Source organism: Lepidochelys olivacea (assembly GCF_965140295.1).
Source record: "Lepidochelys olivacea isolate rLepOli2 genome assembly, chromosome: 7".
In the NCBI taxonomy this organism is placed as follows: Eukaryota; Metazoa; Chordata; order Testudines; family Cheloniidae; genus Lepidochelys; species Lepidochelys olivacea.
In genome coordinates this window covers 95,196,452-95,209,454 of record NC_140417.1, presented here as the reverse complement: position 1 = coordinate 95,209,454, position 13,003 = coordinate 95,196,452, and the positions used below count along the sequence as shown (strand labels likewise).

Below are 13,003 nucleotides of genomic sequence, written 5' to 3'. Positions count from 1 at the left end.
GGAGAGCAAGGTGTGTGTGAGAGGGGTGCAGGAATCAGGGCTGGGAGTATGTGAGGGGGGTGCAGGAGTCAGAGCTGGGGGTATGTGAGGGGGGTGCAGGAGCTCCCATTTGGTGCTCAGGGTGGGGGTGCGGATTTGCGGGGGTGCAGGAGTCAGGGAGGGCAGGGGGCTGGGTGTGTGTGAGGGGGTGCAGGAGTCAGGACAGGAGACTGGGGGAGTGTGCTGGGGTTGTGGGGGTGCTCCCAGGCCCCTGCCCTGAATGGCTCATGGCGAGGTGGGGAGGGTATGTGCAGCGGGAGTGCGGGGGCTGTGCCTTTGCTCTGCCCTACCCCTATTCCACCTCTTCCCCAAGGTCCTACCCCGCCTCTTTTCTGCCTCCTCCCCCTACCACCTGGAGCGACCTGAGCACCGGCAAACAGCTGTTTTGCAGTGAGGGCAGCACTGGCAGGGACGGGGGAAAAGTGGCATGCTCAGGGGAGGAGATGGGAGATTGGTTGCTGGTGGGGGCGAAGCCTGCAGCAGGAGCCCCAGGAGCCGGCAGGACCAAGCTTCTGCCCCCGCAGCTGCCCAGCTCTAGGGCTCCCTGTCATTGGGGGGTCCTGTGCCAGGGCACCCTGTCTTTCACTGTAAATCTGCCTCTGATTTGTGCTGTAGTTAAGATGATGTGTCAAAAAAGAACAAGTTCCAGCAAAAACATTCTGAAAGAAGCACCTCACAATCTTTAAAAAAATTCTCTTAACACCCCATGTGGTACTATTATACCCATTTGTAAGAACTAAGGCACAGAGAGACTAAGTGTTTCGAGCCTAAGGTCACACAGTAAGTCTATGGCAATGGAGCGAACTGAACTTGAATCTCACAAGTCCCTAGCATCCTAAGTACTGGGCCATGTTCCTGTCAAACAATAGCCTGTTTGTACAGGCATACATATATTCTGCAATTGTAACTTGGTCAGCTGTTTTTGAAAATTTGGTGCAGTATTTTGTATGTTAATTTTATAAAGATAAACTATAACATGACAGAAAACACAAACATTAAGGGGCCAATCCAATTTCCATTAGTCAGATTTTTAATGCCAGAAATGACCATTAGATCATATATAGTCTATATAACACATGCCATATGATTTCATATAGCTACCCCTGAATTGAGCCCAATAATTGTGTTTGACTAACGCATATCTTCCAGAAAGGCTTCCAGTCTTGATATGAAGACATCAAGACATGGAATATCTCCCAATTCCCTTGATAATTTGTTCCAATGGTTAGTCAATATCTAACTGTTAAAAATGTGTGGCTTATATCTATTTTGAATTTCCATCGGGCTTCAGCTTCCAGTTATTGGTTCTTGTTATGCCTTTCTCTGCTTAGATTAGAGCTCTTCAATATGCAGTATTTTCTCCCTATGAAGGTACTTAGACATTGAGCTCTTCAAGAACCTCTCTGTCAGGCCTTATTTCCAGCCCTAAAACCATTTTTGTGGCTCTTTTCTGAACCGTTTCCAATTTTTCAACATTCTTTCAAAAATGTAGACATTAGAACTGGATGCAATATTCCAGGATAAAGCTCACCAATGCAGTATACCGCGGTAAAATCACCTCGTTCTGCTCACTACTCCTCTGTTCATATCACCAAGAATCATATTAGCCCTTTCTGAAATCTGTCAGTTAGCCAATTCCGAATCCATTTAACATGAGCCTTATTGATATTGCGGAATGTTCTCAGACTTTTGCAAGGCATTATACATCTACACAGCTACTTTTAATCAACCAAAGTTGCAATTTCATCAAAAAATATTAGGTTTGTTTGACAGGACCTATTTCCCATAAAACTATGACTGACATTAATTATATTCCCATCCTTTAATTCTTTAGTGACTGAATCCTGCTATCATCTTTGCCATTATTTTGTCCACGACCGGTGTCAGGCTAACTGACTTATAGCTACCCATCAATATGAGTCTTCACGTGGATTTTAATGCAAGTTAGGGATCAGACCTAAAACATGGCACAGAAATGAAGTACAAAAGTAAATTACATTACTATACCTCCAATCGAAGAGATTCGGGCCAATTTAATAACTGAATACTAAAAATTTGCTGAAACATTACTCTAAAATCCATCTGTAGGGGAGCTACTGAAGTGCAAGAGACTTGTTTTTCATTGTAAAATATTTTAATAAAATACTGTTGCCGCTGAACTTTGGCTCTTCTCTTCTGTTCATACCTACAAATTACCAAATAGAATACAGATTTAATTATTTCTAAATAATCAAACTCAGAGTAACAAACTGGTGACTAATTGCAACAGTTACTGTAGCATCACAAAAACACAAAAGCTTAGCATATCGGTTAATTTCAAGGGAATACAAATCATGCACATTTGCCATCAAAGATTAATATTGAGTACATAGTAAAGAGATATTTAGCCTACATTTCTGAAAAGACCCATGCATGTGTTCAACTTTACACACCTTGAGCAGTCCCATTGACTTCTCATTGCATAAGATTAAGCATGTGCATAAATCCTTGCAGGTTGATGGCATTAATATGTTAAATTTTATTTTAATATAAGATTTACTTTTTTTTAAAAAAACCACCAAACGTGTAATTTTTTAATTTAAATGAACTATTTTGAAACTATTTACTTTCAAATTTTAATACACTAATTTCTAAGGATATGTGAAATTAAAACAATACATATCATCATTATTCTACCTTAGCAGAGAAATAAATATACAGTATTGCAATTTAATAATTACAACTTACATGGGACACTTCAACATTGCTGTTATTTCTGCAGTCAAAGTGAGATGTGGTATGAAAAAAGGTTCCTTTATCTCTGCAAGTTGTGCTGAACTCACCAATGGAGGAGCTGAATCCAAACATCCCTAGAAACCAGTATCAGTATTTTAACTGTTTATAACATTTTTTTATAGCACAAGCATTAATTTCCCACATTCAAATTGGTTATCATAAGATCTCTATAAAATATGGCCAAGTTCCTTTGGTCCCTTTGAAAACCTCTGCCTAAATTTTCACTGGATCTGGGACATTTACAGCATCACCTCGATTTCCACAATTCTAAAGCAAATGCTTTATCTAGCAAACCAAGGAGCACTACACTGCTCTCATAAAAGTGAGTGACAAAACTCTCATTAGCAACAATGTGAGAAGGATAAGGCACACAATATTTATTATTTTAAAACCTGTCTCATAATGTAAGTACCTTCTGTTTTCCCCAGGTCTGTGAAATATCGTCAGGGTTATCGATATCTTCTCCCTCCAGCCCACTGTCTTTTTCAGCATCTTGTGCTAATCCTGCCTTATATGCATCCTCATCATTTTTCTTTGTCAGCCTTCTTCAAACATGGATACAAAACATTTAAATTTTATAATTAGAAAAATGTAGCGATAGTAGTTAGATCACACACTATAATCTTCCAATGTAGAACAAATACTTCAAAGTGTTACCTCACAATACACCAGATTTGAACCTAGTGGAAGTTATCAATAAGATTATGAATTTAAAACAGCCATTTTGTAATTATTTGCCTTAGTTAGAATGTTTGGGGAGGAGGATGTCTACATCAAGTGCAAAACCCATGCGTTTTGTTTTGTTAATGTCTTTTCAAGATACTGATGCTCAATACTTGTATTTGAACCTCTTAAAATCAATTTTCATTACAATAAAATAATTACAGAATTACAAAATTTACAATAGGAAATTTGTAAGGACTGATAGAGAATAATCAATCAAAATTTCAGGCTGTACCTTAACTAACCACAACCCTAATTTATAAGAGAGCTAGGAAAATATGGATCTAAGAACAACACTATAAGTACACTACATTCACCAAATAAATGTCCTTTTCCAAAACTGTATTCCACATAAACCTGGTTATGAAACACATGCAGTTTTGATTGACTGCAGCTTTCTAAATGTACTAATAGAAAGTCCATTTCAATTAATGAAATGTCAGAACACAGAAAATACAGTATTAGTTGCATTAGATAAGGACATCTAGAATGAAGGGCCATCTACCCAACACACCACCAGTACAATCAGACTCTGTGGAAATTCTCATCTAGGGAACTTAGGGTTAGAGTCCTCCCCTCAAATCCAAGAAGTCTGGGTGCTAATTAAACAGGTCCCACTCTCTCCAATAGTCACCCAACCCTCTCTATAGTGGTAGGCCATCCGCTCCGAATGCCTACCAACTTCACTATGAGAATCATTTTCGACTTTGACCCAATGAAAGCAGGATGGAAAAGACACCCCCCCACCCACCCCTCAGAACACCTAAAACACAATCACTGGACAGTGTCAACTGATATTTGTCCTTCACAGGCATCCTACCCTTAAGGTGCCAGATTTGGCTCAGAACAGAATATCATGGAGGCACATAATGCATTTGGAGGCCTCTGTGCTGTCCAAATGACAGCATGAGAACCAGCCTAACCTCAAACCAACACAGGAAAGTCAATAGGCTCCAACACAGCTCTCTCCAACAGCCCCTAGCAACAGCTATTCCAGCCTAAGAACTGGAATGGTGTATATGGCCCCTCTGATGGTATTTGAAATACTGCATCCAGCTACATTTTTATAAAGTATCTTTGAAAAATTGTATTGAGAATTTACAGTTCCTAATTTTACATCTTGGCTGGGAAGAGACTCTCCTCTTATGTCTGGAACAGATCAGACGAGCACCCAGAAAGCAGACAGAGTCTCAGTTGACTGAATAGCTTATTCCACTATGCAACTGCTCTTCTAGTTCAAAAGTTTGGTACTTAATATCTAAACTTTTCCTTTCTTTTCATTATCACCAATGTTAATACCTATAAGTATATATTTTAGAAAAAGTATTTGTAGTTATTACAGTATACAAAATATACTCTCTTTAATATGTAGGCTATCTTTAATTGGCCATTTCAATATAATTCCTTTACACAGAGATAAAGACATTTCAAAGACACTCTGACACAAACTTACTTTTGAAACTGTAATTTTACAGGTGTACTTGTATAGTCTTGCTGTCTACGTACAGATTTTATTTGTTTCCAGACTTTTAACATACTATGTATTAAAGAAATATCTTTTTGGTGTTCTAGGTCATACAATTTCTTGGTATCTCTGCAATAAAAGCATACAACAAAAAGATAATCTAATTCTCTGATAACAAAATCAGACAGTAATGATTTTATCTGGGTCTATAATCAAGTTTTAAATAGAACACTTATATTTAAAATAAAAGGAGTATTTGTGGCTCCTTAGAGACTTAGTCTCTAAGGTGCCACAAGTATTCCTTTTCTTTTTGCGAATACAGACTAACACGGCTGTTACTCTGAAACCTATATTTAAAATAGTTTATTAAAATCTGCATATTCATTTTCCATCGATTCTTTGCACGTACACTAGCAGATTTTTTTCAGATACAGCACACAGCAATGTGAATTTGGTCCTTTGACTGCATTAAGTGGGAAAGGGAAGAAAAATATGCAAGAACAGTATGCAAGTTTTCTACAATACAAAAAGATTTACTGTACAAATCTGAAAGAAGAGTCTGGCATGGTGACTAATTAATATGAGAATAAAATGAGACACCACATCTTATTCTCTACATCTGTTCCTTAAAATTCTGTCAGTGACCCATAATTACTGAGGTGAGGACTGAACAAAGGTACCCTGAGATTCTGGTTTGTAGATATTCAGGCAGAAATTTGTTAAACTGTCAGACTTGCCTGCTTAGTATCTTGCGTGTTACATAGGAGATTAAAAGAATAAGATTGCTTTGTTGTGGTATTACTTTCTGCCTAATAGCCTCTGTATAAATATCAACTATTTTTGTTTAGTGGTGGCCTCAAACCAAAACTCTAGAACCAAATGGCCCATAAATTCTGGGGAGGTTCTGATATGGATCCAAGTACTTTGCAGGTTGAGCCCATAGCTCCATTTGCTTCTCATGATTTGGTGGGCATGTAAGCCTCTTTTCACTACACAAACTGTAGAAAAAATATCTAAAAAGAAACTAAATTCCTGTATTATTAGATGCAAATAATAAAGACTCTTCTGGAGTCTTGTTACTTAGACTGGAACACATGCTCTAGGACCCCATAAGGTGGGAGGGTCCCAGAGCTCAGGCTGCAGCCTGAGCCCAAACACCTATGAACCTGAATCAGCTGGCACAGGCCAGCCGCGGGTGTCTAATTGCAGTGTAGACATACCCAAGTTGGTATACAGCCCTGGGCCTGTGTTAAGAGTAGGAGAATTGTAGAATTCCACCAAGAGAAGTGAAGGCACCAGGCCTGGCACCTGTGTGGGTACACTCAGAGAACCCAGAGAAGCATCACAGCTATAGCTAGCTAAGCCTTGAACAGTGACCCCTGTTGCCCTTACCCATGCAAGTAGTTCCACAGACTTCAATAGGATTACTTGCATAAGGAAAAAGAATACCTAATATGTAAATTGAATTTCTGATGCATGATATAGCTAAATATATTGTTAAATACATCAAACAACTCTGTTATATCCAATTTCCACATTCGCCTTAACAACAAAAACTTTATATTATAATTTGCATATCAGACAACTTTCTTGCTTCCAGTAAACGAACACTTTCCAGTTACTTGAAAGAGGCTGTTCTACAGCACAGCATCGTTCCAAAGACAAGACATCTGGTGCTTTATGGCATGTGTTTGAAATGTACTGTTTGTCTAAAATATAAGCTTCTTGGAGTAAGGTCTGTGTATTTTTCTAGGTTTTGTACAGTGCTGAGCATGCTGTTATCATCTAATAATAAAAATTTTTAAATGTACTATCCTATGAGACTTTCACCATTATAACCGCTACTGTGCATCAACTACTGCAGAAAAGTCACATAATGTATTTTTTCTTCTGTCTCTCTGTGGGAAAAGAAGTTAAATTAGTCATGATAAATGCTGGAAATGGGAAAAATGGAAAATATTGGAAATGTGGACGTGTCAAGTTAAGGTCAGGAACTGTATGAAATTTTTTTTTTTAAATTTAAAATTAAACCAAATATAAGTAACTCCAAAATCTATTTCAGGAGCCTTTTACCATCAATATTTAAAAACAAATCCAGAAGCTTATGTACAGTTCTTATAAAAAAGGTAGTAGTTGTGTGTTTAGAAAATAGTGCAGTATTACAATAGTTATGCTTATTAAAATGGATGTTTACTAAGGAATTCTCAGGAGTAGATTGAATAGACATGTAAGTTGTCAAAAGAAAACTCAGAACTGACAGTTGCACAGTGTAGTTGTAATATGCTTGGTTCTTTTCAATAATTACATTACCTTATTTGCCATTGGTAGTCCTCTAAAGTTTTCCTGCTCAGTTGGCTTGCTTCCAAACCACTTTCTACTATTTTGGTAGCATTTATTAATGCTTTAAGCTGTAATAAAAATCCCATACACTGTTTTGAAAAAGTTAAAAACTTTTCAGCTGATTAGCGTTAAGTTCCTACTGCATTCGGCAAAACTAATACAAAAATTAGTGTATTATGCTGATGAAATACCAAACATAATCATACCTAAAAGGTACAAAGAAATCCATTAAAGATGAAATGGTAGCTTTACCTTTACTTTTTCTGATTTTTGTACTGTTAATTCAGACCCTTTTGATCAGTTTTTGTATTCAATTTTCAGTGCTACGAAAAACTATAAAATGTAGATTATTTATCGGCAAATCCAAAATGTCATTTTCAAATCTCTCTCAAAGATGTGTATTTTGGCAACTTTGTTTTTTAAAAAAATATTAACAGGGAGATCAAAAGGCTTGGGAGTAGTAAACACCATTCTTACCCTGGTATGATTAAGAAGCAACTACATGAGTGGAAATTTGAATTTCTAGCACTTTGAAGGTTTTCCACATAAGTGTAGTATGGTTATAGCCTGGTACTTTTGTTAGTAAAGGTAAAGGGCCAGATTGTGAGTCCCTTAGCCACAATGGTGAGTAGAATAGTTCTATGGAAGTCAATATTAAGGGGCTCACAATCTGGTTCTGGGTAAACAACATCAAATATGCATCTGAATCACAGGATATTTACTTAGAGAGACTTGACTTTGTAGTATATTGGGAGACTGAACCTTTGCAACCAAATTAAGAGGTATTTTTTCATCATTTTGATCAGTGAACATTTGCATACAAAGCTTCCATTAATAGTAATTAAATATTAACAGCATTAATAGTCAAACAGAGAATATACCTCTATTTTTCTTAAATGAGCTTTTAGGGTAAAGATCTATATTATCTTTTCTTATTTAATTATGAAATGTTCAGTGTCACATAAGCCAATAACCCAACACATCTGAATTAGCTTGAAAAAATGTTTTATAGTGCAAAGATTTAGAAACACCAGTTGGCAAAATGAGCTGCTAACTACAGGTATAGCCATGTTGCGGAGTGTCTCAATTATTCCCATGAACGCAAAAATAATTGTTGCCAGCCAATTATGCGTCTCCCCTAGACTGTACCTCTCCCCTCTCTTCTCTTATCCCTCCCAGCCTTTACCCCTTATCCTGCCCTGTCACCACATCGCACCTCACCCTTCTGATTCTTCCCTTCTCTTTTGTACTTCCAGGGTGCCAGTGTAAGCGGGGGAATAGTCCCGCTTTTGTGGGAAACTTTCCTGGCTTCTGCACTACCCCAGTGAAGTGGGCTAGCGAAAGGATCTGAGTCCTCGCTCCCACTTCCTTTACCCAGAGGCCTCCCTGCCCTTGAGGACTCCCCTTCCACTCTCCTGTCTGACAAAGTCCTTGTAACCCCAACAAGGCTGGGCCCAGGATTCCTGGGAGGCTCGACCCCAACCCTGCTGTGGTCACCTAGGACGGGGGCTAGGGTGTCCCCACTCCAAGGTACTCTCTCTGCAGTGGGCACTTCTCTGACCCACTGATCATTAGGTACAATTTAAAGCAAATGCAAGTTATTTAATCAACAATTAATTTTAAAAAGAATAAGGAAAAATGGAAAGGTTAAAGGAAACACATCACCCTGCTCTGTGACAGGGAACATCACAAACAGTGTCTCTGGAATGTCAGGGCAGTTCACAGTCTGTTCCTTGTAAGTCCCAGGCCTCCTTCTAAGGCTCTGGCTGTGCTGCAGGGATGCTGTGGGCTGGACACTCGCTCTGGTGGTGGCCACACGCTCTCCGTCTCTAGGTGGCAGGACCCTTCTTCCCAGCATTCCCCCACCCTTTCAGGGTTACCAATCCCCCCCACGAGTCTGGCCTGCAGAGCCTCCTGGCTGAGGCGTATCCGCGCTGGGCCCGCTGCCCAGGGTCCCCCCTTGCTCTCCCCAGCTGCTCACGACATCTGGCTCCAGATTGCTCCAGCCCCAGCTCCACTCTGCCTCAGCAAGGCTGCTACTCTGCCTCCAGCTCCCTGGGCTGCTTCTCTGGCCTCTCTGGCTCTGGTTGCTACAGCTCTCCTCCCAGGACAGGTCTGCTCTGCAGGCTGCTTCTGTGACTCTGCTCCCAGCACTGACCTGCTTCGTGGGCTGCTTTTCTGGCCCCTCTGGCTCTGATTGCTGCAGCTCTCCTCCCAGGGCAAGTCTGCTCTCCCTGGTCCGTGCCTCTGGCTTTGGGGCTGCAGCTCTGCTCCCAGGACAGGGTCTGCTCTCTCTGGGCTGCTTTTCTGGTCCCTCTGGATCTGGCACAGCTCTACTCCCCAGCTCAGCTTGGGCCCCTGCTTTTTCCTTTGCTTGGCCCCACTCTGTCTGACCCAGGCAATTCCAGCTCACACAGAGAACAGGACCTCCCTGGCCTCCTGACTCCCTGATTAGCCTGCCCACCCTGTCATTCAGGCTGACCTGGAGCACTGGCCTCTCCCCATTGTTCCTGGACCTGTCAGTCTCAGGGTCCTGATTCCCCATTGACCCTTCCCCCTTTTAGTACTGGGAGCTAGCAACTAAAACACCCCCACTGAATGTTAGTAATGGGGCAACAGTCCCCATACATCAGCAAGGGGAGAACTGAGAGCACAGAAGAGACAATCTTCCAGCTCTCAAGCTCTACATCACAGTGGTCCCCAGTGATTGGGAAAAGCAATAGCAGGTAGAATCCTGGTCAGCCTCTGTATCCCTGGGCTGGAGTACATTCCGTGCAGATAGAATCTTCTGAGAATTTAAGTGCAAGCCTCCAACGAGACTCTACTGAGCATATACACACAGTGATCTACAGAGACTTATACATTTGGCTAAATTTACGTGGATTTTTACAGGGACAGCAAAAGGCACCTTTCTGAATCCAGGGTGACCTCTACACTGCTCCAAAGTTTGGACATGCTAGTTTCTCACTGAAACAGTTATGAGGACATTTTAACATTAGAAAAAATATTTTTCACTAGATTTGTTCTCAGAAATGGTTGATCCATTTTTCTGAAATTCTACCCTTATCCCCAGTTGGCCTGAGGCAGACACCTAGCAGAGAAAATTTGAGCTCAAAGAGTTTAAATTTGGCAAAGTTATAAGGAACTGAAAACAGGGTCTTATATGGAAAAGTTTAGACAAACTTAACTATAGCCTTTGCTGACAGCTCCACCTACAATTCATACATACATATACATACACACTTCCCTCCCCTCCCGAACTGTGCATCTTTTAATTTTGAAACTGTCCACATTAAAAAAATGAAGCATTTTCTTACCTTTTCAGATAGCAAGAGAGCTATATTATGCTGTTGTCTGTTCTGAAAGCATTCATAAAGTTGGAGCAACCTAGCAGTCAACACATGTTCTTGGCTGAAAAGAGGATGGTGGCTGAACAATAAACTTGATATATTGAGATCTAGTTGATAAAGTTCTCTTTGACCCCCTGATTTAGTTATGATGCAGCTTTCCAATTCAGGTAGCATTGCCTGTTTTAAACATAAAATAAATAATAATAATTTCTTTATTTCATATATCTTTATACTACTTTGAAAGGCAGTATTACCTACCAGTAACTGTATCTGTAAGAAGAATCATAGAATCATAGAATATCAGGGTTGGAAGGGACCCCAGAAGGTCATCTAGTCCAACCCCCTGCTCGAAGCAGGACCAATTCCCAGTTAAATCATCCCAGCCAGGGCTTTGTCAAGCCTGACCTTAAAAACCTCTAAGGAAGGAGATTCTACCACCTCCCTAGGTAACGCATTCCAGTGTTTCACCACCCTCTTAGTGAAAAAGTTTTTCCTAATATCCAATCTAAACCTCCCCCACTGCAACTTGAGACCATTACTCCTCGTTCTGTCATCTGCTACCATTGAGAACAGTCTAGAGCCATCCTCTTTGGAACCCCCTTTCAGGTAGTTGAAAGCAGCTATCAAATCCCCCCTCATTCTTCTCTTCTGCAGGCTAAACAATCCCAGCTCCCTCAGCCTCTCCTCATAACTCATGTGTTCCAGTCCCCTAATCATTTTTGTTGCCCTTCGCTGGACTCTCTCCAATTTATCCACATCCTTCTTGAAGTGTGGGGCCCAAAACTGGACACAGTACTCCAGATGAGGCCTCACCAATGTCGAATAGAGGGGAACGATCACGTCCCTCGATCTGCTCGCTATGCCCCTACTTATACATCCCAAAATGCCATTGGCCTTCTTGGCAACAAGGGCACACTGCTGACTCATATCCAGCTTCTCGTCCACTGTCACCCCTAGGTCCTTTTCCGCAGAACTGCTGCCTAGCCATTCGGTCCCTAGTCTGTAGCTGTGCATTGGGTTCTTCCGTCCTAAGTGCAGGACCCTGCACTTATCCTTATTGAACCTCATCAGATTCCTTTTGGCCCAATCTTCCAATTTGTCTAGGTCCTTCTGTATCCTATCCCTCCCCTCCAGCGTATCTACCACTCCTCCCAGTTTAGTATCATCTGCAAATTTGCTGAGAGTGCAATCCACACCATCCTCCAGATCATTTATGAAGATATTGAATAAAACCGGCCCCAGGACCGACCCTTGGGGCACTCCACTTGATACCGGCTGCCAACTAGACATGGAGCCATTGATCACTACCCGCTGAGCCCGACAATCGAGCCAGCTTTCTACCCACCTTATAGTGCATTCATCCAGCCCATACTTCCTTAACTTGCTGACAAGAATACTGTGGGAGACCGTGTCAAAAGCTTTGCTAAAGTCAAGAAACAATACATCCACTGCTTTCCCTTCATCCACAGAACCAGTAATCTCATCATAAAAGGCGATTAGATTAGTCAGGCATGACCTTCCCTTGGTGAATCCATGCTGGCTGTTCCTGATCACTTTCCTCTCATGCAAGTGCTTCAGGATTGATTCTTTGAGGACCTGCTCCATGATTTTTCCAGGGACTGAGGTGAGGCTGACTGGCCTGTAGTTCCCAGGATCCTCCTTCTTCCCTTTTTTAAAGATTGGCACTACATTAGCCTTTTTCCAGTCATCCGGGACTTCCCCGGTTCGCCACGAGTTTTCAAAGATAATGGCCAATGGCTCTGCAATCACAGCCGCCAATTCCTTCAGCACTCTCGGATGCAACTCGTCCGGCCCCATGGACTTGTGCACGTCCAGCTTTTCTAAATAGTCCCTAACCGCCTCTATCTCCACAGAGGGCTGGCCATCTCTTCCCCATTTTGTGATGCCCAGCGCAGCAGTCTGGGAGCTGACCTTGTTAGTGAAAACAGAGGCAAAAAAAGCATTGAGTACATTAGCTTTTTCCACATCCTCTGTCACTAGGTTGCCTCCCTCATTCAGTAAGGGGCCCACACATTCCTTGGCTTTCTTCTTGTTGCCAACATACCTGAAGAAACCCTTCTTGTTACTCTTGACATCTCTGGCTAGCTGCAGCTCCAGGTGCGATTTGGCCCTCCTGATAACATTCCTACATGCCCGAGCAATATTTTTATACTCTTCCCTGGTCATATGTCCAACCTTCCACTTCTTGTAAGCTTCTTTTTTATGTTTAAGATCCGCTAGGATTTCATCATTAAGCCAAGCTGGTCGCCTGCCATATTTACTATTCTTTTGACTCATTGGGATGGTTTGT

At 41.3% G+C, this 13,003-nt stretch overlaps 1 protein-coding gene across 1 annotated transcript in view; it reads right to left on the bottom strand.

The window, feature by feature from the left end:
- The window catches only part of CC2D2B (coiled-coil and C2 domain containing 2B), a gene marked incomplete at its 3' end in the record, with an annotated part of 104,810 nt that overhangs the window by 64,270 nt on the left and 27,537 nt on the right, over window positions 1–13,003 (bottom strand). Inside the window, exons 7-12 of the mRNA XM_084633021.1 lie at window positions 10,660–10,869; window positions 7,313–7,410; window positions 4,991–5,131; window positions 3,227–3,359; window positions 2,767–2,888; window positions 2,047–2,224 (exon numbers count right to left, since the gene is read on the bottom strand). Coding sequence (XP_084489147.1) covers window positions 2,047–2,224; window positions 2,767–2,888; window positions 3,227–3,359; window positions 4,991–5,131; window positions 7,313–7,410; window positions 10,660–10,869 — 882 coding nt within the window. The remainder of the gene's footprint in view (window positions 1–2,046; window positions 2,225–2,766; window positions 2,889–3,226; window positions 3,360–4,990; window positions 5,132–7,312; window positions 7,411–10,659; window positions 10,870–13,003) is intronic.